Genomic DNA, 25,272 nt, shown 5'->3' with positions numbered 1-25,272 from the left:
CAGAGGCAAGAAACTGAGATGGCACATGTACATGAAGTAAATCTGAATTAATTTGATAGGCAGGCATATCGAGTCTGCAGAAAGTAGGCAGAAGTAAGTGAACGAGATGGGAGGAAGCCGACAAGCTCTGTGGATTGTCTCACATCAGCATACTGACAGGTCTGACAGTGCTCAAAAAAAGGAAAGCAACACTTTTTAAAGTAAAGCATCAAGTCAGTTAAACTTCTGGGATATTGATCCAGCCAGTTAAGTAGCAGAGGGGGTTGTTGATCAGTATCAGCTGTGTTGGTGGTAATAAAATTAACAACATGTGCACTAGAGGGGAGACAATGGGTTTAGAGTTGGAGGACATTTTTGACACTTTCTCCCTCCTCATTTTCACCAGTTTTGCATTAGACTCAGGTGAGTGTCACTACTGGTGGCATGAGGCAATATGCGGAACTCCTCCGGGATGGCACATCAACACATGCCATCGCCAGAAGGTTTGCTGTGTCTCCCTGCACAGTCTCAAGAGCATGGGGGAGATTCCAGGAGACAGGCGGTTACTCTAGGAGAGCTGATGGGTACACACATTCTGGAATCAAATAAAGAAAAAACAAAATAAGAAAGGAAACCTTTTCAAACTTGTACTCTGACAGCGTACACTAAGACAAGCACATCCCAAAAAAAGGAAAAGGGAGTAGTAGTGTTTTGGGGGCACAGTGTTAAAACACAGTAGTGCTAAGAGGTAGCCAATTTTCCATCTCTCTCACCAACTAAGTATAACAGGCGTAAAAGGAAGCTTAAGCTGGTTCTAAGCAATACTGTAATTGTCTTGTAATTGTCTTTGGGCTTCAGTAGGACTGCAGCTACATATCTGTACGTCTCTTATGGGCACACCTGACTTCTTTAAAAGATTCTGAGCCATTTATGACTCACACCTTCCATGTCACTTTACACCATGTTTCCCCTCACACAAAACTGAAAAATAACCCTGGCAAAAAAGCAAAGGAAGTGCCTTCCAACAGCTTCACCCAATTATATGTAGTTTTCAGGGATTTTTTGTTCTTTTATTTTCATTCTGTTTCCATCATGTTCGGCCAAAATGCACATCACTTGTGACTTTGTTAAGTTTTCCCCACTGGCAGCAAAACACAGGATAACCTGCTCTTGACTATGATGAAAGCTTTCCCTGCTTTCTTTACGTACATTGGCTAAAAGCCAGACTTTGGAAAAGTGTATTGCAGGCTAGAGCCAATCAGAATGTGGGCCACTGTCTCAATATGTGGAACGGGGGGACAAGGAATAAAAATGATGTGCACTCCCTCTATAAAGTGGGACACCTGGTCACCCTAGTGTACACAGACGCTGTAGTTGGGTCAGAGTTGTGAATTTGAACTTTTTGTTTCATCTTAACAATAAAACTACTTTAAACACATATTAACTAAATTCCTCTCCACGAATTCCCATTTTAGTTTATATGGAGGAAGCAGCTTGTGCACAGGAGGTGACAGGAGAAGTAGATCTGTCACAGAAAGACTTTTCTGATTCACGTGTTCATTAGTACTGTTGATAATCTTTTTGGTTTAACTATTTTACTTTATAATAACATTATTGCTCATTTATAGCAGTCGTTTTTAAAAGTCACATTATAGTGCTTGTCAAGTTAAACAAATGTAGACAGATTATAAAATCGATGTAGACGATTGCAAGGAAACCTTTAAAAAAATGCAATAATGTATTATGCCAGCAATGTGCATTAAACCAAAAAGCCAATAACAGGAATTAATACACCAAATGCAGTATAGAATAAACATAAAATAACTCCAAATATCATCAAAGTATCCAGTGCTGTAAAAAAGTGTAACACTATTACTGCTGAAGATGATGAAGATGCTGTTGAATTTCTTGAATTTGTAGACACTATTCAAACTGGAGATTTCTAGGGACTTTTTAAAAATCCCAACCTCTAAACATTTCTATGTTTTTTCTCCTTAAATCCTTTCCCCCCCAATCTGAATCAGGGACAATCAGGCAACACTGAATCAACAGCCATCTGACATAATCCTTTCTGGCTGTCTTCCCTTGCTCAGGACAGAAACAGGAAATGAAATGTGTCTGTCATTACTGTCCGGCTGACCAGAGGGCCCAGAAGTCATCATATTGTCTTATTCAATCTGGCATCGTGCAATAATCGTGAGTGGGTTGCTCAGCTGTTGCTGAGGTCAAGAAGAATTAGGTCAACACTCACCTTCTGTTTTAGAAATATGTATTATTCTTGTGTGATTTTTAAAATGTGTCTTTTTCTGGTTTTTCTGGTATTTATCGTTTCTGAGCAAACACACAATTCATTTGCTGCACATCTATTTAGAAGACTATTTCTAAAAAAGTTAGGAAAATCTAAATCCCATAAATTGATATTTTATTCACAATAGAATGTGAAAATGGCAAAATGTGTCATTTTAAGAAAAGTATTGCCGCATATTGATTTTGATTTTGGCAACATATCACATAAAAGCTGGGCCAGTGTTTACTGTTGTGTAGTATCCCCTCTTTTTTTAACAACAGTGCATAAATGTCTGGAAATGGAGGAGACCAGCTGCTGGACTTTTGGGCGAGGATGTTCTCTCTTTTCTTCATTTATTGGTGCACCAGTTGGTGAAAGATCTGGACTACCATGCCTTGTAATAGATGCAGTATGTAGTTTAACATTGTCTTGATGAAATATGCAAGGCCTTCTCTGAAAAAGACAACATCTGGATGGGATGTGCCTTTCAAGATTGATGTTGCCTTTCCTTAGCCATCTTCTGATGGCTGCATTGAGCGCGGCAACATGCTATGTCACAAAAACTGGTTTCTTGAAAATTACAATGTACACTGTACTCAAATGACAGTCATCAGATCTCAGTCCAGTAGAGCGCCTGTGGTATGTGGTGTAATATTTCCTTGTTGAATCTGCGCCACAAATAATTAAAGCACAAATAGTTAAAACAGTTCTGAAGACAAAAAGAGGTTCAACATAGTACTATCACTGTGTAACTAATAAAGTGTCCAGTAAGTGTATTTGCAAAAAGGAATATAGCCTTTATGTTCTTACAGATGTATTGCTGTAGTCTACCTAAGGCTTCATGTTACTTTTTAATGTAATTTTGTCATGCAATCAAACAGAATAGCTAAAGAGTTAAAACAGACGGTGATAGATCATTAACATTGCCCCCAATGCAATGGAAATGTGATTAAAACATTAATAAAAAGTTTTGTTTTCTGTTAAGCTCAATATTGTGGGCAGGACTTAAGCTGAAACGTTTCTTTGTTGGCCAGCCTCAGTAGGAGTGACAGCTAGGCAGCGTCTTTATATAGGAAACAGGAGAGGGAGGGGGTGAAGAAGAAAAGTGGATAAGACTGTACACTCACTGTAGTCGCTGTACAGTACAGTCACTGTACAAGGTGTTTATAACCTCTGTCTAACAGCAAGGATGATGTTGTTTGAATTGTATGGTTTATATTTTTTCATATTATTTTGCTGACCTCTAGTTACTTATGTGCACTTTTACCCCTTTACAAGATAATAGAGAAAGAAAAGCATCTTCAAGCACCAGTTAGTAAATGAATACGGTGTGAAATTGTGCATTAGAATAGGTAATAATCCTCTGACTTTTGAAAGTCCTCTCATTTAGTGGTTGTAGATGTTTTTGAACCTCTCACTCTGATTGAGTAGAAATGGGGTTTTTTTTTGCATCTCAAGGCTTATGTCAGCTCAACAGAAACAAAGGTTTTAGGTTTGTAAACAAAATATATACATAATATAATATATGGCACATCTGTCTTATTATAATGACACTATCATAAAGTTAGCCTTCGTTTTCAACAGAAAGTTTTGTTATATAGACATCTCATCCACTGTCTGTAGAGATTATTCTTAAAAATAAAGATGTTATTATCTGTTGAAATCTGTGGCAGAAATGTCACTGTGCTTTCTTTCAGTGTGATGACAGGAATGACTCTGAATAGATAATGACCCTCAATGTCCAGTTTCTCAGAAAAGTGAAAAACTGCCATAGGGACAGTTTCAAACCTTAGGTTTTGAGTTTTTGTTTTTTGGAGCCAGAAGTGACCAGATCTGGACACACAAGTACACTAGTATCCCTTAGCATAATATATGAGTTACTTACTGTATATACAGAAAATTGATATATCAGGTATTTAGTTTTGGGTTGTATTGGCTTGTTGAATGTTGATATATGTCAATAGCAATACTTTGTTCTTTTAAATGTTTGAAATAAACTAAGAGGGCAGAATAGTGGAGATGCAGGACAGCTACAAGTACCTGGGTATCCTACAGGCTAACGGGGACCAGGATAAAGATGCACAAAGGTCAACAGAAGCCAAATACCTCCAGAAGATATGACAGGTGCTGGGAAACCAGTTCAGCAGGAGGAGTAAACTCCAAGCCATCAGTGCATGCACCCCATTGACCATTTGGTACCCAGCTGGAATAATAAGCTGACCATAGGAGGAAGTAGATGCCACTAATGTCAAGACCCCTAAACTCCTCACAATGCATGGAGGTCTACACCCAACATCCAGGATTCTTAGGCTCGAAAAACTATGGAAATAGGAAGAATGAGGATTCACTTCCCCTGCCAGTGGCGGACTCCCTCAGGTGTCGATGCGTTGGTGGTTCTTTGTGTCTGGCGGTGGGCGTCCGGGTACACACCGGCTCACTCCTTGGCGGCCGCTTATCGGGGCCTGGAGCCTGGGGCTCGCTCGGGCCACTTTGGAGGTGGGGTGCCCCCGGCCTCTCGGCCTGGGGCTCGGTCACTCAGGCACAGCTGGCTGCCGGCGGAGCTCACGGGCACGTCACTGCAACTCCCCCTGGCTTCTGCTCCGCGGCTGCTGAGTGAGCCCTCATCTGGGACTCTCCTCAGCTCTTACTGGGACAGTGGCGCGGCTGCCCCTCTGTTGGTCTTCCTTGGTCTCTTGTGTTCTGGGGGCCTCTGGATGTCTGGAGTTTTGATCTCCTCCATACCTGCTTCATGCCCTGGAGGACGGGGCTGTGGCCCCCCACACTCCCTAGCAGATCGTTACATGGAGAAACCTTTGGAATGCAAGCATGCTGATCCACACAGGTATGCACACAGGTGTACACACGGGTATTCACAGACGCGGACTACAGCTTTCTTGGCTGCTGCCTCAAAGCACATTGTGCGCTGTCTATCTTGCGTGCTGCACAATATCGTTTATTATTTAGTATCTACTGATTTCTACTGCTAGCTAGTTTATTGTGATGGTGCCGTTTTTTTTATTATGTTGCTCTTTGTTGTTTGCTTTCTCTTCTGTTTTTTTTCTCCATACAGGTGACCCAGGTGTTTTTTGTTTTTTTGTTTTTTTCTTTCTTCCCCCCCTTCTCACCGTCTCTTCTCCCCTTTGGTTTTCTTTCTCTCCCTCTCTTTCTTTCATTCTTTCTCCCTGTGTTATCCCCCAGTCATGTCTGTCCCGTTTGTAGCAACTGAAAATAAAATAAATTCATAATTATAATAAAGGTCAATCAAATGGACCAATATGGCAAGGCCATGACGATCCACTTGGTAAAATAAATCCGCTTGGCATCTTTCTTGGCCTTAAGACAACAATTCTGATGGCTAAAGATCCAAACGGGACACAAAAAAAAAAAAAGAAAAAAAAAGAAAAAAGAATGAGGATTAGTGAGTGCCAGAACCTCAATCCAGGAATAATCTAGGAAGAAATGTGAAGTGTTCACAAATATAGGGAGATGGCCCCTGAGATGAGCTATCAGGAAAAGGCTAACATAAAGGAAAGGACAGAAGCTCTGATCATGGCAACACAAGAACAGGCCCTAAGCATCAGATCCAGAGTCGACAGGACCCAGGCTGCAGGCTGTACTCGGAGAGGCATATCCTGTCTGAGATAGTGTATAGGAACAACATAGAAGTACCCAACTCCCAATGGGAGACACCACTGAAGGCCGTTTAAAACAACAGTGCTAAGGTCCTGTGGGACTTAAAGTTCCAGACAGACCAGCAGCTGCTGGCAAACCAAACAGACATAGTGCTTGTTGACAAGGAGCAGAAGCCTGCAGTTGTAATAGATGTGGCAATCCCAGTGGACAGCAACATCAGGAGGAAGGAGCACAAAATAGAAAAGTACAAACATGGTTGAGTCCAGTTCAGTTGACCGAGCAGTACAGCTGCCTGTGTTAACACCCACCTGTCGCTTGAAGTGACATGTGGTACCCTAATAATGTATAACTTTAAGCTTTAATACAATTTAAGTGAGTAAGTCATAGAAATAATTCACAGCTTTTTACGGTTAAAAAGTAGAAAACTAGTTACAGATACTAAATGTTGTTGTGCCAGGCTGTTTTTGTTTATTTCTGATGTAAAGCTTGGCATTTTAACAAAGTCTAATGGGACTAATTTGAATACACTTTCACATTAGCTTAATTTTTAAGCCCTGGAGCTTGCTGCTTGGATGTTACTTATGTCCTGGAAAAGGTCTGGTGGCAATTATACGTAGACTGATGAAAGGATGGATGAAATAATGACACAGAAAGTGCTTTCAGTTAAACACCAATGACAGGACGACAGAACAGCATGCAGTCAAGTAGTTAGACAGATATGCATCATGGGTATGTTATATATGTTTACCCAACACAATAATTATGACAGCAACTATAATACTGTTATTTATATAATACGGAAAAACTAAGCCGGATCCAACTTTTGCTGCCCTACCTCTTTGTGTCTTGTCTTTCCTTGAGAATCAATTTGTCCACTGACCAATAAAGACTCCCTTGAGCACCACACAGCATTCAGCTCTGTGGTGAGTCACACAACTATTTACCAGAACCACCCATAAACTCAGATTGAAGTGATATCCAGTTTAAACCCAAAATATCCTGTTTGTACAACAAATGCAAAATACAAAACCCAAAACTGGGTAAACTAAAGCAGCATTACTCAGACAGACATGCACATTTCATCTAACCTACAAACAACATCTCTGCCTGAGGGATTTGTTTCGTTTTTTTGTTTTTTTTTACACAGACTGTGGTAGAGGTCATCTTGATGTCATCACGCTTAAGAAATGTTTGAATCTTGAATCACTGAGACTGTCATTCCCCGACAGCTGTGCAGCTTTATGTACCAGAAAGTATCCTATCAAACGTAAATCATACTGCATTATAAAGACCTCTGGTGGTTTGTGTGTGTGTGTGTGTGTGTGTGTGTGTGTGTGCGTGTGCGCGCGTGCATAGTTGTTTTACTCTCCAATCTTTGTTGTGTAGATAACGACAAGCACAGAATAAGGGCTGCTTGTTCACTGATCCCAGCTTTAAAACATTCCACTCTAGTTGTTCAATAAATTGAAACCTTTGTTCAGCCATGGCAAAAGTCACTTCCTACATCAAGCAGTGTGTATATAAAATAGGTTTTGACAACAATAAAAGTGAGAGTTGGAATACTGTCAGTTCTCACATCTAAAATGATCAATTTTATTTTAGAAGATTACAAAGTCAGTAACATTTAAATAATCCTGACTGCATTTAAACTCTTTCATTTATTTAGATTATTTTTTTTAAATCTGAGATTAGCCTAATCTCAACATACACAGTATTTCCTTCAAATGTATTATGACGGAAATGTCAAAATCATCTTGAAATTGACCTGTTTTTAAACTAATACAATTGCAGAATATATTACACTCCCTCGATTTGTTTTTGTAAATGAGTAGAGCTTTAATTGTACTGTTTTCAATTATACCATAGTTTATGTTACCTTTTAAAAAAATGGTTCTTTACTTTAGTGAAATTCAAAAACTGATTTTGTTTTTATTTACCAATGATTATTTCAGCTCAAATTAACTTTAAATAATTTTTTTTCAATGGTGTGCTTTTTCAAAAAATGTATTTTACGTTTTATTATTTGTTTCCAGCTATTTGATATTGAAAGATGATTACACCCTTAAAAATATGCATTGAACATGACTGTTTTTATTTAGTCCATAAACTCACCATATCAAATTTCCCACAAAGTTATTCAGGATATCAGACTTAAACATCTTGAATAGTGAGCAAAAATCATAACCTGCTGCTCACAAAACCTCATGTGTGTTTAAATATCTTTAAAACATACTTTTGCTACTCCTATTCTGTTGTCAGTTAGCTGTGCTAATTAATGCATTTTACACAGTGTTTGCTGCTGCTTGAGTTGATCTCGAGATACTTCCAAAGTGAAGTGGAGACATTCGTCTCTTTTCTTGGCCTTTCTGCTCTCTTCATCAAGTGTTTGTTTGTGGGTGTCAGCAGGTGAATAAAAAGGGCCTGGATGTCAAGTGATTGAGTGTTGCAATGAGGGACTTAAGCAAAGTCAAAGGCTTCAGTGTTCTGGCAGATCTGACACTGGCTGACTCAACAGCGATGCACTGCCAGCACCTTTTGAATTCTCTTTTTTCTTTTTTCACTCTTGCCTTCTGTTTCTTTTTGTTTTCCCCCCTCTTGTCATTGCCTGTCTTTCTCAAATATTCAACTTCTCCCTTCTGCTACCTTTCCCCACATTTTCTTGAATTTGTCTAGTGTGTACTTTTCCCACTGTCCACTGTTTCCATGTGGCATTGTACCACTTTCTTTCCCTTCAATCATGTTGGATATTTCTCACTGCTAGCTGCCGCATGCCTCTACCCTCATATGGCCTGTGCTACTTATGTCTTACCCAGACAAAAGGCTTCTCTTCTGGGCTTAAAGCCAGCCAGGTTAGCCCCTCTTTTTTGCCTTCCCCAGGAACTTTCAGACTCACAGCTAATAGATTTACTTAAAAACTACAACAGGGTTACACAGGAAACTGTGTCCAGAATGTTGAGAAGTGCTTAATTTTGTTTTTCATGCATGTATAATAAAGTTACCTTTCATTAAAAAACAAACAAACAACCCCTACCCCCAAAAAACAAATGAAATGAAGTCAAAAAAGAAAAATAATGTTTCACTCATAACCCTGTATGACAGATAAATAATACAGTACCATGCAAAAATTCCTAGACACCTCTCATTACTTTATATTTTGCTTCCAAGGAGGCAGATTTCCTGATAATTTTTAATGTGGTCTTAAGCTACAGTTCTCTTGGTTTTCTGAAGTTCAGTCATTATCATTCCAGTCTTTATACCAAACCATTTTTAGAGGAATGTTTTTTTTGTTAAGCCACCTAACACTGACATATGAACCATTCAAGCATAAAAAGGAACTAAACTACTAAATTGTGTTTTCATGCACCATTTCTTTTGTTGAATCTGTGAAAAATGCCACAGATGACACAGTCTGACAGCATAAAACAGTATTTTTGCATCAACAAGGTGATTCCCAAAGAGCAGAATTTTTAATATTTTAATATTAAAAATGATTTGCATATGTTGGGATAATGTGCAGTGTGTCTGAAAAGAAGAAGTAGCGGGCGGGCTTTAAAAAACCCCACTCTATAGTAGCATTCAACATTTTTGTCTTGATAATACATCTTTATAACAGTGGAGGCTCTGTCATGGTTTGGAGGTCGATTTCAGCCAGTGGTGTTGGTCATCTCGTCAAAATTAACTGAATTATGAATGCAGAGAAGTACAGTCAAATTTCAAGAAGTGGAAAGTCTCTGATTGGTGTCAGCATCATATAGTACGTTCATAAAAAAATCACTGCAATGCATTAAAAGCATACCTGGAAAGAAAAATACACAATGAAAATGTCAGTTGTGGATTGGCCTCCCCAGATCTGCAACGTTATTGAAGTAGTGTGGGATCATCATGACAAAGAACATAACAAAGGGCACTCAGAATCCACAGAAGCGCTTTGATTGTCCTTAGAGAATCCTGGAGAACTATTCCTGAAAACTGCTTAGCTTGACTAAAAGTGTTCAGACTGTGTTAAAGAATAAAGGTGATCATACAGAATATTGACTTTCATACTCGTCAGAATTGTACAAACTTTGTTTTTGCGTTACATACTGCACTTCCATGTATGTTACATATTTCAACAATTTACTGCATCTATTTCCCATTTTATAGGAAAACATAAAGAAATTAGGGGTGACACAAACCTTTGCTTAGTTACTAATATGCCACAATTGCAAGAGTGAAATGTGTAAGTGGGGAGAAAATGCAAATCAGTGGTTACTCAGCTATTTTCTTTGATTTACGCTGGGACTGTTTGGACTGAGCTTGCTGAAACTTTGAAAATTTCAGTCTGAGACAGGATCGCGCCTCTCCTACGGTGCGAGAGGTAGGGGTGTGACTCAAGAGTATAAAGAGAGGGGTAAGGGGAGGGGGATTGACACATCAAACAAAGGGATGATGGTAGTGGTTGGAGGGTGACGAATGGGTGGCTCTGTCTGAAGTTTGGGAGGCAAAGAAAGAGAGTGAGGAAAGGTGTACATATTAAGCGAGAGATGTAAACGGAAGTAAAAGCACAGACAGAAAGAGAAAAAGACAGAGCGAGTGAGGGAGATCTGCATCATGGCCTAAAGCTGAATGCTGCCTTTATGAGCTATAGTTAAAAGGACACTGAGGCGTGAGTCCCTGTAACCATAGCAACTTCCCAGGAGCCCTGTGACAGACGGATAATAGAGTGAGAGAGGAGTTGCTTTTCTCTTCTTCACCCCTCCCTCCTTTCCTCCCTCTATTCTTCCCTCCCTCTCACTTGTTCTCACTTCCATTCCTCTCTTGGGCAGTTTGTTGGATCCTCGCATCTTACGGGATTTTCCTTCTCGCGGCTGCCCTGTCTTCTTCTTCTTCTGCTCTCTTTTTTTTCTTCTTTTGCCTTTTATGTGCTCTCTGAAGTTTCCCAGCCCAGCAAAGGCTGCTCCAGACAACTGTTGCCATAATTGCTTGTTATCTATGCGAGCGACTTTTATGGACTCTCAGAACTGTTTGAGGACTTTATTTTTGTACATCCAGCGGAGCATTTTGCATTGGCACAGGGAGAAATGTGCTCCAAAGGCACTGTCTCAGCCCGTGATTCCTTTGTCTACATTTCAGAGGCTGTGCTGTCAAACCATGGTGCTGCCCCTGAGACCAATCGGCCTGAGAATATGCAATGCTTAACAGTAAGTGTGATAAAACCTTTCTTACTTTTGTGTGTGTGTGTGTGTGTAAAGCTTACTTGTGCTTACATTTGTTTCTGCTCTGTGTTTGGGTGTGAGTGAACTGCATCAGAAACACTCTGGAACTTTAATAGCATTTGCAGTGCATATACATGTGTGTCCATATACATGTTTAATGATGCCATTGCTGTCACTTTATGTTGGAAGTTCCTCCATACAGGTGCACAACTTTTGTGGTCCTTCATTTTCAGCAGCTGCGTGTGTCCTTGTGTGCTTTTATTTACTGGCTTTCCACGTTTGTGTGCAATGAACGGATAGGCCTGTTAAATGTACACAAAGTAGTTGACCCGTGACATTACACCACATCCACTGAAGTCATCATGCATAAACATGCCTGCAGTAAGGGAAATTTACTGCATGAAATTCCACGTTGCACATTCTGAGAAACCATAGCAACTAATTGAATCATTTGCTTAAGCTTTGAGGGGTGAGTGAAGCGAGATGTCATTTCTTGAAAGACAATGTTTGTCAAAAGGCTCGCTTCCATGTGACTCACTTGTGGAGCGGTGCGATTGTTTGTCATTACAAAGGCAAAAGAAGGAATTGTGCAGTCAGATGAGAAGTCACTTTTTCTTAACTGTTCTTGGAGAGCACAAATCCTTTCTACATTGCCTCTCTTGACCTTCACGTTGTGCATTTCCAGTTCTATGTCTTTTTTTTGTAGTTAGTTTTCTCTATTTCCACATTCTTGCCAAGTAGTATTAAAAATGAATGAGTTCAAGCGTCCTCAAAGTTGCTGGAGAGGGAGTGAGGATGCTTTTATCCATTTGAAGTGGCAACAAGGAAGAAGAAAAGCAACATGAAAAGAAAAACCTACACGTTAAGACCTGAGGGGTTTATTTGATTAAAGCACAGTTGGGACTCCTAAGGGACACACAAATGGCATTTTCAATCTATTGAGTATTTCCTGTTTTTACCCTATTTGGAACGCTAACTGCTTTGTTCTTGGCCTTGTGCTCCATGAGCTGCCTCCCTGATGGTTTTGCATGTAGCATGTGGTTTTGGCAGAAGCTTCTTTGCACTGTCCAGTGGTAACCTTCAGTAGGGAGGTATAATAATGTAAGATGTTCCCAGTCTCTTGCCAGCTCTACTGGGAACTTTTTTGAATGAATATTTTCACTGCTTGGCTGCAACCTATGCTACGTGCTCCTTGACCTGAGCAAGCTAGCACAAAAGAGTTACTAACATTGTAGCTACTAGAAGGAATGCTTTTATTTAAGCTATCATTACATCAGTGTCATTAAGACATGGCATATGCATAGTCCTTGGCTTTAAAGCTGCTGTCAGATAAGGCAACTCTCATTATCAGGTGTCTGTCAAAGAAAAATAATACATCTGTCGGCACTTAACTGTATGTAGCACTTTTTAGTGCTACAGTTTTAATCCTTAGTTAAATTCTGCAAACCTAACTATGTGTAAAAAGTTCCTCAGTTACTCATTCACATGCATGATTGGTGGTAGAGCTACACAACAAGCATCTTGGTTACCACTAGAAGCATTCAGTGTCTTGCCCATGGGTACTTTCACACATGGACAGCCAAGGAATTAAACCTCCAACCGTGTGGTTAATGGACACCCTAAGCTAGCACCGACACACGGCCACCCAAAGAACTCTGCTCCTAAGAAACTGAAACCTAAGAGCTTTTTGAATACAAGTTAAGTTTCCATCCGTCTATTTTCTGAAAGGCATCTTGATCAAATAATGTCGATCACAGTCCATTACAATAAGCTTATTTTTTATCCTCACAATGTCAGAAAGCAATGGAACATATTTATCATGTTGAAACTGGTTTACACTGCATCCAGTGTGTAATTTTTACATTAGCTTATAGATTAAAATTAAGATCTCTGATGAATCAATGCTGACCCCCCAAAAAGTCAGCTTTTAAAATTTGCTCAATAAATGTGAAAAGTGGTTATTATGTTTAAAAATAAATATATAAATAATCTTACTTTACTGCTGCCAGTGGAAGCCCCTGGTTGGCTCTTCGTTTATGCTGCGACTCATTTGACCGTCCTGTGTCACATCAGAGATGGTGCTGCTGTTGTTTTATCCCAAATTATAGCAATTATGCAGCAAATAAATAAGACATAAAATTGCTTTGCTACAAGCATCTTCCAGAATGCATCCTGTAATGGTAATGCAGGTGCTTGTTCGAGATTACACGAAAATTAAAAAAAAAAAAAACAAGACTGAAGAACGTATATTATCAGTCTTTTAGTACAAATGTACAATACGCTGCATGTCATCAGAAAACCCCACAGTACCTCAGTCTAAGTAGTAGAGTAACAAAACATGCATACGAGGCACAGAAGCCTATTGTAAGAAAGAAAGTCCTTAGCTGGTCACCGACTGTTTAGCAGACAAACTTTGAAAAAATAAAACAATTAATAGTGACTATTTTGGCAGTGGAATGAATGAGAGATAGTATTAATTAATTTTATGACTCATTGATTGCGGTAAATAATTAAGTAGGCAGGGAGGTTAGTTTTAGGGAAACACTGATTTGCGTTAAATAATCTTCGGTTGTTAGATGAGTTATTTTGTTCGGCTACAATAAAAAGTGCTTGTTTGTGGTTTAGGGAGGATTGGTCAAGATTAATAAATGTCAGTGTTAATTTGTGGTTGGACAAAGTAAACAAACTGTTAAGTTGAAATTCAATATTTTGTTGTTTTGTTTGTCCACCTGATCTTATCTCAGATTTTTCACTTGAGTCTGCTTCTGTCTTTAGCTGCCGTTGGCTTACATACGATGGCTTCGACTCAAAGGCCAAGACTTCTGGTTCTCTGTATGGGTCATTGTGTGGATGCAGATAAAAAAGAAGAAAGCTAAGCTATCATTCAACCCTGGCCCAAAATACATTCCATCATTTGCTCTATAAACACACTGTTTGTCTGCATACAACCTGTAAGCCTGCTTAAATGCAATTGACCAGTTGTACTGAAAGCCCAACCAGAAACCATGTGCTGCTAACAAAAATCAGATTTTACATGTTAATATGCAGATTTTAAACCCTACACTTGGCATAAAAGAGGGATGTTTTTCCACTTTCCAGACACCCTGAATATCCTGAGTGGAAGTTCCCCCTGTGCTTGTTAAGACAGTTTCTCAAACCACAATCAATTTGTTTTAGACCAAATCATTTTATAAAGTTAATTTCTCTGAGATTTATTAAATTACATCAGGTAAAAGGGGACTCCTATTGGTTGATCTTCATGGTATCAAAAAACTGCATGGAGTGAATAAAAAATAATCAATAACAGTTTGAGGCTGCGTCCAACAAAAATTTTTCCCCCCCACCGCACTTTGCAATGGCTGAGGGCTGTGTTTTTTTACAGGACGCTAAATTCCACAGCGTCGTCTTCTAAACTGGACGCTTTTTCAGTTTGCCACAAATTAAACTTTGGGTAAAACGCACAGTTGTTATTTACTTAGCCATCAGGCCACAGTAGAGAAGGTGCGGGACTAATATCTCACTGGCTACTTAAAAACACCGGAGGACTTTTACGGTCGCCCTGCCTTTACCTGACATCCCCAAATGAGCACCTTGCTCAGAGGGAAACAGTTCTTGGAGTCACGTTTTGTTGATCCGGGATCTATGAGTTAACCAACAGTCAGCTGGAGTCAGGTACTTGCTTCACATTACTTTTGTGAATATTCCGTTTCGTGGCAACTAAAGCGCTAAGCTGAATCCCCACCCCCACAAAAAACGCTGTCCCCCTAAAGCGCTCTCAAGCGCTCCCAGCTGGATGTTTTCAGAAGAACGTCTGGCGTTTTCACTTGGCAAAAAATGCTTTAGTGGACAAAGCCCCTCAGACCTATTCAGCAGATCAGTATGACACTTAAAATGTATCCGTGTTGCTTTAGAAACACTCTGGGATGCCAGCTTTGTGAAAAGCAGTGGTCATATGGCGCTTATGTAGAGAATCAGAGTGATTGCACAGGATTAGACAGAGGAGGTAACTTTAGCTTCACCTTTCACATGCTTTCCTTCTATCGTTTAGGTTAAAAAGTACTTCTCTATATCTTCATGTTTTCCACATATGCAAACAAAACTTACAAATACATTACATTTCCTACACTGCTGGAAGAGTCGCTTTTAAGGTCATTGAGGGCATTGTGGCATCTGCATGTGTAAAAGGTCCTTTCGTCTTCCCTTCTCATCTCCTCCCTCCTTCATTCTTGTTTTCCCTCTTCCTCTTTATCTCCGGGTGAATCAGAGTAACATATGATTGTGCGGTTTGTGTGGGACAGTCTCAGGGGAGACTTAAGGGAGGGGGGAAAGCACATTCACAGACTAAATTAGGGGAGAATGGAAAACCCTTTTAGAGTTTCTCCTTTTTTATTTTTTTTGTACTCTCTTTCTGTTGCCATGTCCCTGCTCCGTTCCAGACCACCGCTAATTTCCTCCCTCACTGTGGTATCCTCCTCTGCATCCTTCTCCTCTCTTTCGCCCCTGTCCCCTACTAAACAAAGAGGTCTGTGGTATCATTAACTGCCTTCTCTTCACCAACTCAAACATTTTTCAGTGTTTGGTAATGGCCTTGCACATGAATACCTTCAGCGATTCACACAGGACTCATTAAAAGGCTTTGGCGATGTTGATAGAGATGTTGGTGAAGATAATACTTGATATACACAAAGGAATGTACCACAGCAATGAAAAAGCACATGGCTATTTTCCATCCACTGAATACGCTTTCACAACTTCTTCTCACGTATTGTGGTTCTTGTGCATTTAGTTAATTAATAAATTAAGTTAGTTAACATGTTTGGAAGATAAACTGTGTTTCGTAACGTGTGTTGCAGTGTGCGAGCCGAATGTCCCTGTAATTTATTCCGAAATGCTGGTGCTGCTTTTTAAGAAAGTGTTGTTGGCATTTAGGATTAATAATCATAGGAAGGGCATGTTGTGGTGACTGCAACATTTGATTTGTGTGATATTTAGAGAAAATGTTGATGTTCTCTTAAAAACAAAATCAGAAAATTCTCTTGCAATGCCTTAAATGGAAAACTAAAGCAATTGATCTTTTGAAATCTGACATTTTGAGTTACCAATTTAGGGTGAGGGTTTAGTTTATCTGTCAGATTGTACTGAAGTAAAATTAAACTATAGCTTGTTAGAAAGCAAGGACCGCCACCATAATAATAATGGTCACATAATAAATGTAATGGTTCCTTTATATGGTTCCTTTATAAAGATGCCTTTCAAGATTTTGTGGGCACTTACTGGCAATAATGTAGAGTAAAAGCTGTTATATAAAACACAAACCAGCACATTAGAAACAAATGTGCTGGTTTGTGGAAAAAAAAAAACACAGGAAAATAATCAAGCCTAATGAGCTAGAACAAAACCCACTGAGGATGCAAGGTGGGGTTTGAGTAATGTCTTAAATTGTCCCAGGATTTCATGTTTTGGATGTTAGTTTGCAGAGTTTTGGAGTGTGGCTACAGAAGGCTTTGTCTCTCACAGGCTGCAGCCTGTGGAGAGAAACGGGCACCTCTCCTGTGTCTGAGGATAGGGGGGTTAGGAGGCAAGAGCGATGCTTGAGGCACAAGACGGTAGAAGGGCTTGCAGGTGAGGTGGAGAGTCTTGTAGAGGAGTGTGATAGACATGTGCCTCTCAAGAACTCAGTAGGAAACAGCACTTTATTACAGAAGTTCAGGGGTGGAAAGAGAAATGCATGCTTGAGCGTTTTTAGCAAGAGGATTAGAAAATGAAACCCAGAGACAAGAGGTGTTGTGGAGGTGGAGGATTTTAAGATTGATGTGTTGATCTGAGCAGTGGAGAACGCCTTGGGACAGAGAAGCTAGTGGGGCTCACTGATAGTAATTAACTGCTTTCCTTTGAGAGGTATGATTGGAACCAGGAGAGGGCAGTGCCACAAACATGCATTGGGTAAAGTGGGTGAGCAGAACACTGCAGCATACAATATCAAAGGCAGTGGATGGGTTGAAAAGGCCAGCATCTTTTGCACTGAGGAATTTGTTAGTGATCTTGATGAGGACAATCTCAGTGCTGAGCTAAGCCTGGATTGTAGGTTGTAGAGTTCATGATTGGACTTATAATGCTGGATCTGTGCAGCAGCTGCTGCAAACTCAAACTTTCTGGAGTTTTCTTTGTTTTCTCACTTTCTAAAAATGATCATCTGAAGCACAGATTTAAGACTTGACATGAAACAGAGATGCCATGTCAGCATTTACCAGTTATGTTTACTGGTTTTTTTAAAAAGTCTATCGGCTCATGGCAATGACAGTGAGCACAGTTCATGAATATTAACAATAGTTGAGCCCTGGACAACATGTCCCCTCACATCAATTTGCTTGTCAGCTACCATTAGCTTTTAAACCGTCTCTGTGCAAATGGGTCTGACACTTTTGTCTGTTGCAAAGGATGGACAGGAAGGGTGAGGTGAGCTGAATAGATGAGAAAGAGTTTATTTTTTTCTTCTTTTGGATTGTGTCTTTGAAAAAAAAAAAGAAGAATGGCTGGATTCATTGCCAGGAAATATTCTTTTGTGAGTATTTTGGGACTTGGCTGCTCTTAACCTTCCTCTCTTCTCCGCAAGGTGCTGAGCGTACAAAAGCTTATCGTTGTTCTTTCCTATATTTTCCAACTTCTGTTAATCTGAAAGAAGCAACCCTGTCCTGCTATGTTTCAGGGGGAAGAGCAAACTGTCTGTGCCTCAACCCCTAAAATTGCTTCTGATGAGCAGAGCAGTCTTCCACTTCAATTCAAGTGTAGTGACATTAAAAGTAAGAACTGTGATCACTTTGCTGATCCCCTTAGATTTCATGTAGTCCCATCACTTAAACGTGTGAGACATATATATCTGCAATTCGCCACTTGTTCTTTGACTTTACAGTTCAAACAGATGATGTGAGTAACTGATCGATTTAAGGTGGTGCACTGCAGAGAAAAACATGTTTTTGTTAGTTTTGAGATCTGGTTTTCAGACTAGTGGAAAGAAAACATCCATAATGCACTGCGCATTTACTGCATAAATATACTGTATGTGCTTTATTTTAAAAAATGCGTTGTCATAATGTAAATACGCTGCTGGGGAAGTTTCATGATGGCATCTGCACTAGCTACTTGAAAGTTTTTACCTTGTTCCTGTGTAGTTTCTCCCCTAAACATACAGTAAATAAACAATTTGAAGTTCATTGGCCTGCTGCATTCAGGGTTGACTTGCTCTTTATCTCTCATATTATGCACAGTGTCACCCTCAAAATGTTGTAACTATAGTTGCACCTATGACTCTGCATGCCAAACTTCCACTCTTTGAATTTTAAATGCAACTCGAGCTGTGACCTTGAACTCGGTCTTAGACCCATCGTGTGTTCACTGGCTCAGAAGACGTCTCTTCCTTTGATAGCTGTTTATTCAGGTCAGAAAGAGAGAGGCAGAAGGAGGGAGAGAGATCCCACACTACTAAAAAAAACAGATTGGCCTTGTCTGGCTCCGAGACAAGCTTTTCAAACTTTTCTTTCACTCTTCTCGCTAAGACCGGCTTTCTTCTCTCCTTTTCTTCTGTCCCTCTAATCCGTCCTTCTGCCTATTTAGAGGTGAACAGCGCAGCGTGAAAGAAAGAGAAAGTGTTTTTGTGTGCTTGACGGGTAACCCTCGCCCTTTTCAAAAGGCAAACAGGGAAAAGCTGCCATCACTATTGGCATGAAGGGATCTTAAAACAATGGCCTTTTCTGCCACTTTATTAACACTGTACAGACTAATGCAGCAGCACTCCTCTTTCACCCCGCTCGTTTTCTGTCCGTGTTTCTTTCCTCGAGCCAGATATTCAGACGATTAAAAAGAAAAAGCAGCAAGCTGGGAATTAAAGGGGCTGTAAAGGGTTAGACAGCCTTTGTCGCAGTCGTGATTTAACAGGTTTTTTCCCTCCGCTGCTATTCAGGCGTTTTTTGTTGTTATTTTGCAGATGACCACCTCTCTCTCAGATATACGGATATTTAAAACAAAAACAGAAGCAAAGCTTGGATAGCTGGAGCAGGAGGGGAGATTGTTCGGAATTCTCAGACCTGCGAATTTCCGTACCGTGTGCTTGGAGCCGAGTGGGGAGCGACTGAAAGGAAAAGCAGAGGAAATGTGGAAGTCGAAAACATAACAAACAAGCAGAATGTCTGGACGGAGGTTGGGGAGTATGGGGGAAAAAAAGTACGGTGGAAAGAGTCCGATGAGGTGCGAAGTTTGATTGAGGCGCGAGAGTGAAGCTTGTCCCTAAACAACAGTGCTGTCATTGTATTTTGTGTGTTTTGCCGGGAAATGAGGTCATTAAAATTGGTAACACGCAAAAGTGGAGAGCAATCAGACACGTTTCCGTTTACAGTCCACATGTGGTCCGAGTTTAACTCTGCGACAACTGCAGGCTCAGGCCCGGCCTATTAAAAGTCCTGCCTTTCACGGTCTTATTCATACATGTCTCACTCGCGCTGCCTGCATTAGTCACTGCAGAGTATATACAGTATTTACAAGGGACAGCTCTATAGCACCTTTCACAACCTCACAGTGTCGACTCAGGAAACAAACTGGCCTTATCGGGGGCAGACACACAAAGCTGTTCAAGCAGCAGGGTGGCGAGGTATGCATAAGTGCATGTGTGTATGTGTGCGGAGGGGGGTGGCGGTGGGAGGCACTTCCTCCTATTCTTCTGCTGTTGAAGAGTTCCCATGAGCGCCCCTGCCAGGAGCTACAGTGTGGCCTGAGCGGGCTGAGCCAGCGCCAGTCTCGCCTACATGACGCCGTCACACACTCACACAGCTGATCTCAGGCACTGCTGCAACTTCTGCTGTTCAGGCCACAGGGCGAGGAGCTGGGCCGCGTGGTGCAGGATACAACAGATGGAAGAAGAAAGAAGCGAGATGAAAAGAGGAAGGTTTTGAGTGAGAAAGGGAAGTCAAACACATGAAGCTGAGGTTGGCATGAAATTGTAGGTACAAAGAGAGGCAAAAAAAGATGATTCTGCACAGATGACTGGAGTCAGAATAATAATACATTTTGAGTTTGGAGGTCAGTGGCAGTGTTTTTGCAAAGAGGACGGGGAAACTGAGACTCATTTACGGCAAAGCTGGTGCAGCGTGAACGCCCGAAGTATCCAAGGAGCATTTCTCTTCCACAGATTCCTGTTTGTTACCCAGCAAGGTGAGGGACACTCTTGCCACCTAAAGCCACCTCAACTGGACTGTCACCTGGGCACACTTCAATACTAAATTCCCTACAGCCTCTGCCTGGGCAGCTGTCACCACCAAGATGATCCATAACACCCTAAAGTCCACCCAGCCATCGGAGCAAAGCCCCAGGAGAACAAGCTCAGCGGCACAAAGGAAACTTTGGCGATACTCGGGCTGCAGGAGTGCTGGCCAGGTGGAGAGTCACCGTCGTAGTGTGTGTGTATTGGCTGCGGACTTGAACACAGGAGAGGGAGGAGGAAGAGGAGGTGGTGTAATACACACCATCCACGGGCTGTGTCACCTGTGCATCGGATGTAGGCTGCCTCAGGTGTGTCTGAGTTCAAGTTACAGAAGTGAGAGAAAGGGAAGGCGGTGGTGGAAGAGGGAGTGGGAATAGGGAGTGCTTTAGCTGCACGGTTGCAACCTGTGTGTGCGAGTGAAACACGAGTTAACAGTTTTAATAGTTCTGATCTTGGAACAGCGCTTTCATAATTTATCTGCAACAGATGAATAAAGTTCCCAGAATTATAGCACTCCAGCAGCGTAGATAGTTTTTGATCTTTCTAACACAGAAGCAGAATATAAAATATTGAAGTGGAAACATCCTTGTTTGCACGCTACTGAACCCTGATAAAAAAAGAAAATGCACTTCCAGCTACATGCCAGCAGAAGAATAACTGCCTGCGAGCAAATGCAGGCGGTATGGTGGTGTGGGGGTGGGCGGGGGGGTTGTTTTTCTTGAGGTAAGAGACCCAGGAGACACATATTTAGAACAATATGAACTGACACTTTTCTGTACACATTTAACATACAGATCAAAATTAGTCAATCAGATCTGAGAATATAAGAATATAATGTTAATGACTCCGAATAAAGATTAATCAGATTTTTGCATTTAGTGTCTAACGAGACTAAAAGAATAACGACTGGAAGTTAATTTTGAGTCCGAACTTACATGATGAAAATTCAGCGAGACGTTAGTCAGATAAGGGTGTGGGTGCGTTTTGCTTTCTTTAGTCAGTGAACATACTGACCCAGATAACAGTGTCCAGCCGTATGTGATTGGTAAGTTTTATTTACTTACCCCTTCTCCTGCACTGTTGGAAGTAAACAAGACAAAACTGTTTCCAACTAAATGTTAGGGCTGTAAAATAAAGGGGTTAGTAATAAAACTTTGCAAATGATTTGAATCATTCACACCTGTTTGAAAACAATAAAAAGACAAGAAGTTGGGAAAAAAGGCTTTTGAAAGGACAAAGTTGATGTTCATTTTCATTAAAAATAATGAAATGAGAAACAAAAGTTGTGCTATCATCAGATCTATATTGATGGTGATTGTGGGTCACGCAAGGATGAGTGGAAAAAAAAGAAAAGCACATGCATGAGCACTCTTCTGCTGGGTTCATTTAAGTTTGTTACAACTAACTTAAAATCCTATTTTTTATTCTAGTCCTTACTCATTATGATTGAGTTATTAATTCATCAGTAAAGCCCTGCTTATACAATTTAAATATTTAATGCATGCTGGCAGCATGTCCCATTCATTTTTCTTCATTTATCTCACTAATACGTCTCGTGATTGATGGAGCAAAATATGAAAAATCATTGATGGATTATTTCCAGGCTCCTCTTTTCTAAAAATAATCCTCCTGATTTCATTTAGAAGTGAAAAAAAAGGACATCAGACGGCTTTCTAAAACAGACCAGAGGTAGTCCAAGTGATTGGACTCGGCTATGCTTACAAATTTAATTAACGCTGTAAAGGCTATGGATTCTGGATGAATCAATCCAAATTAGGCAGCTCTGAGAGCTCGCTTAAAAAGGACAAGTATCTGAACAAGGAAGAGATAGAAAGGGATAGATGAGACAGCAGACTGGCAGTCTGTGCCGCACTTCCATTGTCAGTCCCATTCTTTGCTTTTCTCAGATTTCTGTCACGTATTCGGTTTCTGCTCTTTCAAAGTGTTTATTGGTGGTTTGTTGTTTGTCTTAAATTCCAGGGAAATGCTTTACTTCAGACCAGCTGTTCCTCTTTTTGTCGCTGTTCGGTCTCCTCTGCCCTCCTTTTCACTTTTCAATCAGCTTAGTTTGTGATCCGTTTTATCCCCTTTCATAGTGTTTTTGTAAAAAACAAAACAAATCCTGGTTTAGGTGAAGAGAGATGGTTTCTTTTTCAGTTTGTAACTGATTTTGATTGAATTTGATTGCTGTCTTCCTACAAAAATATAGACCTACACACACAAAGCACTGAATTAAGTTTAGTTTAAGAACTTATCTTAACCGTTGTCACAGTCGCCAGTGAAGATATGCAGTCATTAGTCCACCAGTTTAAACGTGTCAGTGTTTTTTGTAGGTTGCATTGACATATTCTCCTTCTCCTAATCCCAATTACATAGTTTATGGATGCTCCAAAGGCGAGTGTTTTGTATTTTTCAGTTACTGAGGAAGGACAACAACTAAAAGATTGAATGTTTGGCACATTAGTGAAACGTGTACAAAACTGTGCATCAGTCACATTTGCTTTTTTTTCTTTTTAGGGCAGCGACAAAGTCCGCCGTATTTGTCCGTGGCATGAAAGTCTTTTTTGTAGCAGTGTATTTTTGGAGGGGACAGATTAAAGTGACTCAAGGTTAAAGGAATATGGTGACACGAGGCATAAAATCGGTGGACTATAAGAAACCGCAATGGTAGTCGACATTTCAGGGTCGTGCCGAGCTTCGGGCCCCTGAATAATCAGTGTATTTCTACAAGTTGCTGCATCTCGCTCATGGGCAGACTTTGTAATTTAGGAGCATGTACATGTTTGCTCTGCTGTAGGAATAAAAAAAAGAAAGAAAGGGCGAGCGAGCGGGGATGTCTGTGTGTTTTGGGCCCCCCGGTTTTCAGCAGATGACATGGAAAGTGAGATGTTTTGGATGGAACTTTGTTGACTTTGGCTCAGGCTTTCGGGTGCAGGTATTTGGATGTTTGGCAACACAAGAGACAGACAGACAATGTGAAAGATCCATCAGCATTTGTGTCTGTGTGCGTATGTGATACTTTTCAATGGACAAATATTGGTCCTCTCTACTCTACTCTGCAAACCTGATTGGACAACATATTCCAGTAAAATCACTTCGTATCGATTATTTGAAATGTTCATGTTTATTTATTCATTTGCAGAATTAAAACCCTACAAATAGCTATAGAGCACAACACAGTTCTTACCAGCACCATCAAAGGATCAAAGGTTAAATCGAACTCGATATGAAATAGGTTGTAGTGATTATTCATGAACTTCCTGTTGTATTGACTTTTTTGGACCTATTTTTTGCAATATAAAACTAACTTTTTACATTAATGGGGGGGAAATTAAAGTCTTTATCAGCTGCCTCTGTACACTGCGTATATAAAATCTGGCTAAATGTTAAGTTAATTGGCAGTCTGACTGTTTTTTCCCCTTTCCCTCAGCTAATGGACAAAGAATCTTTTTATCTCAACAGTTGTTTTTCCCACTAACTCAGCTAATTGGCTTCAATGGGAATCTGCTGTCAAGACAGTTTTAGCAGGAAGTAGAAGCAGAATACAAATCATAAATCCAATTGTCCCGTAGCGAGGAAGGAAGTTGATCATTTTGCTTACGTGCTACTTTTCGTTTCTCAGGTAGCAGGGGAGAGAGTGATTTCCTATCACCGTATCACAAAATGCTCATGGTGTGTGTGTGCGTGTTTTCTGCAGGTGACCATCCTTCGAGGAAAGGATGGATACGGATTCACCATCTGCTCGGATTCTCCTGTGAGGGTACAGGCTGTTGATCCAGGCAAGTTTTACACGCACGTTGTTAGATACACGAAACCCAACTGTTCCTAAAGGATCCATTGTTCAAACTGTGGGTCTTTAAATACTCGGAAACATGACAAAACAGCGCTGCACTTTTCTTTGAGCCTGCCTTTTATATTTTTGATGGACGGGTTTGATTCAACATCGGAATCTGAGGTTTTTCCATGTTTTTCTCGCTGACTGCCAATGACAGATTTCTGTTTTTAATAGTATTTGTATAACATGAGGATATGCCAAAATAGTGTAGTGCTAAACAACATACTATAAATTGTATATGTCAAGACAGGGGCCTTCTTGAGTCAGAAATGGCTTGGTGTTTTCCTCTGTTCCATTTTACATTTGCTGTATAAATACTCTGTTTGCCTTTGTGTCCCATTGATTGACCTGAGTTTGACATCTCTCCCCTTTTCTGGCATGTTGCCTTTATTCAATAGCGCCGTGGAGAGAGAAGAGAAATGTGGGGAAAGAGGGGAGGGAAGCAAAGGTCTGGTCAGCTGATGACTCAACTGCTATTGACATTTTCTATTAGTATGCCCCCTTAAGCTATCAGATTGCCCTTTTAATTTGGTATCTCATAATTACGTGATGCATTTGAAGTTACATCATCAGTGTGTGGGGTGGGGGGGCTCGGAAAATGACCACTATTACCAGCTCAGTCGGTAGAGTGCGGCAGTTGATAGCAAGGCTGACTGTTAAGCCCCCATGTTGGCAAGTGTCTTCCCAGTTGTCATGTCTTTAATTAAGATGCTGTGTCCCAAGCTAATAATGTGTGAAAAGTTTTCAAAACAAGCATTTTGACGTGTGGTCATGATTTTATTGCTTATGCCCTGCAGGGATTTGCCATTATGAATCTCGAAGGCTAAAGAAACAAACTTGCACATAAAATACAAGCTACAGCTCTGGTGTGTGTTAATGGTTCTTGAGAGTGTGCAATGATGCAAACTTTTTGTTTCCATCTTTTTACTTTGACAGGGGGTCCAGCAGATCAGGCTGGTCTGCAGCAGCTGGACACTCTCCTGCAGCTAAATGGTCAGCCAGTAGAGCAGTGGAAGTGTGTGGACTTAGCCCATGCTATAAGGTAAAAACAACACAAACAAAAACAGGCTTATTGGCAACTAAATGTTGCAGA

General features: G+C 40.5%; 1 protein-coding gene across 3 annotated transcripts in view; it reads left to right on the top strand.

The window, feature by feature from the left end:
- The window catches only part of rgs3a (regulator of G protein signaling 3a), a 121,924-nt gene that overhangs the window by 5,443 nt on the left and 91,209 nt on the right, over window positions 1-25,272 (top strand). Inside the window, exons 2-4 of one of the 3 annotated variants that reach the window (XM_040053169.1) lie at window positions 11,012-11,079; window positions 24,042-24,123; window positions 25,116-25,221. In XM_040053169.1, the coding sequence (XP_039909103.1) occupies window positions 11,065-11,079; window positions 24,042-24,123; window positions 25,116-25,221 (203 nt within the window). In that variant the 5' untranslated portion in view covers window positions 11,012-11,064. Of the gene's footprint in view, window positions 1-10,714; window positions 11,080-19,869; window positions 20,653-24,041; window positions 24,124-25,115; window positions 25,222-25,272 lie in introns of those variants that run through there. The other 2 variants (XM_040053168.1, XM_040053167.1) reach the window with 2 other exon arrangements.

The sequence above is a fragment of the Simochromis diagramma genome, unplaced genomic scaffold (genome assembly GCF_900408965.1).
Source record: "Simochromis diagramma unplaced genomic scaffold, fSimDia1.1 OVJJ01000596.1, whole genome shotgun sequence".
NCBI classification, from domain to species: Eukaryota; Metazoa; Chordata; class Actinopteri; order Cichliformes; family Cichlidae; genus Simochromis; species Simochromis diagramma.
This window is presented reverse-complemented; position numbering and strand designations above follow the sequence as displayed.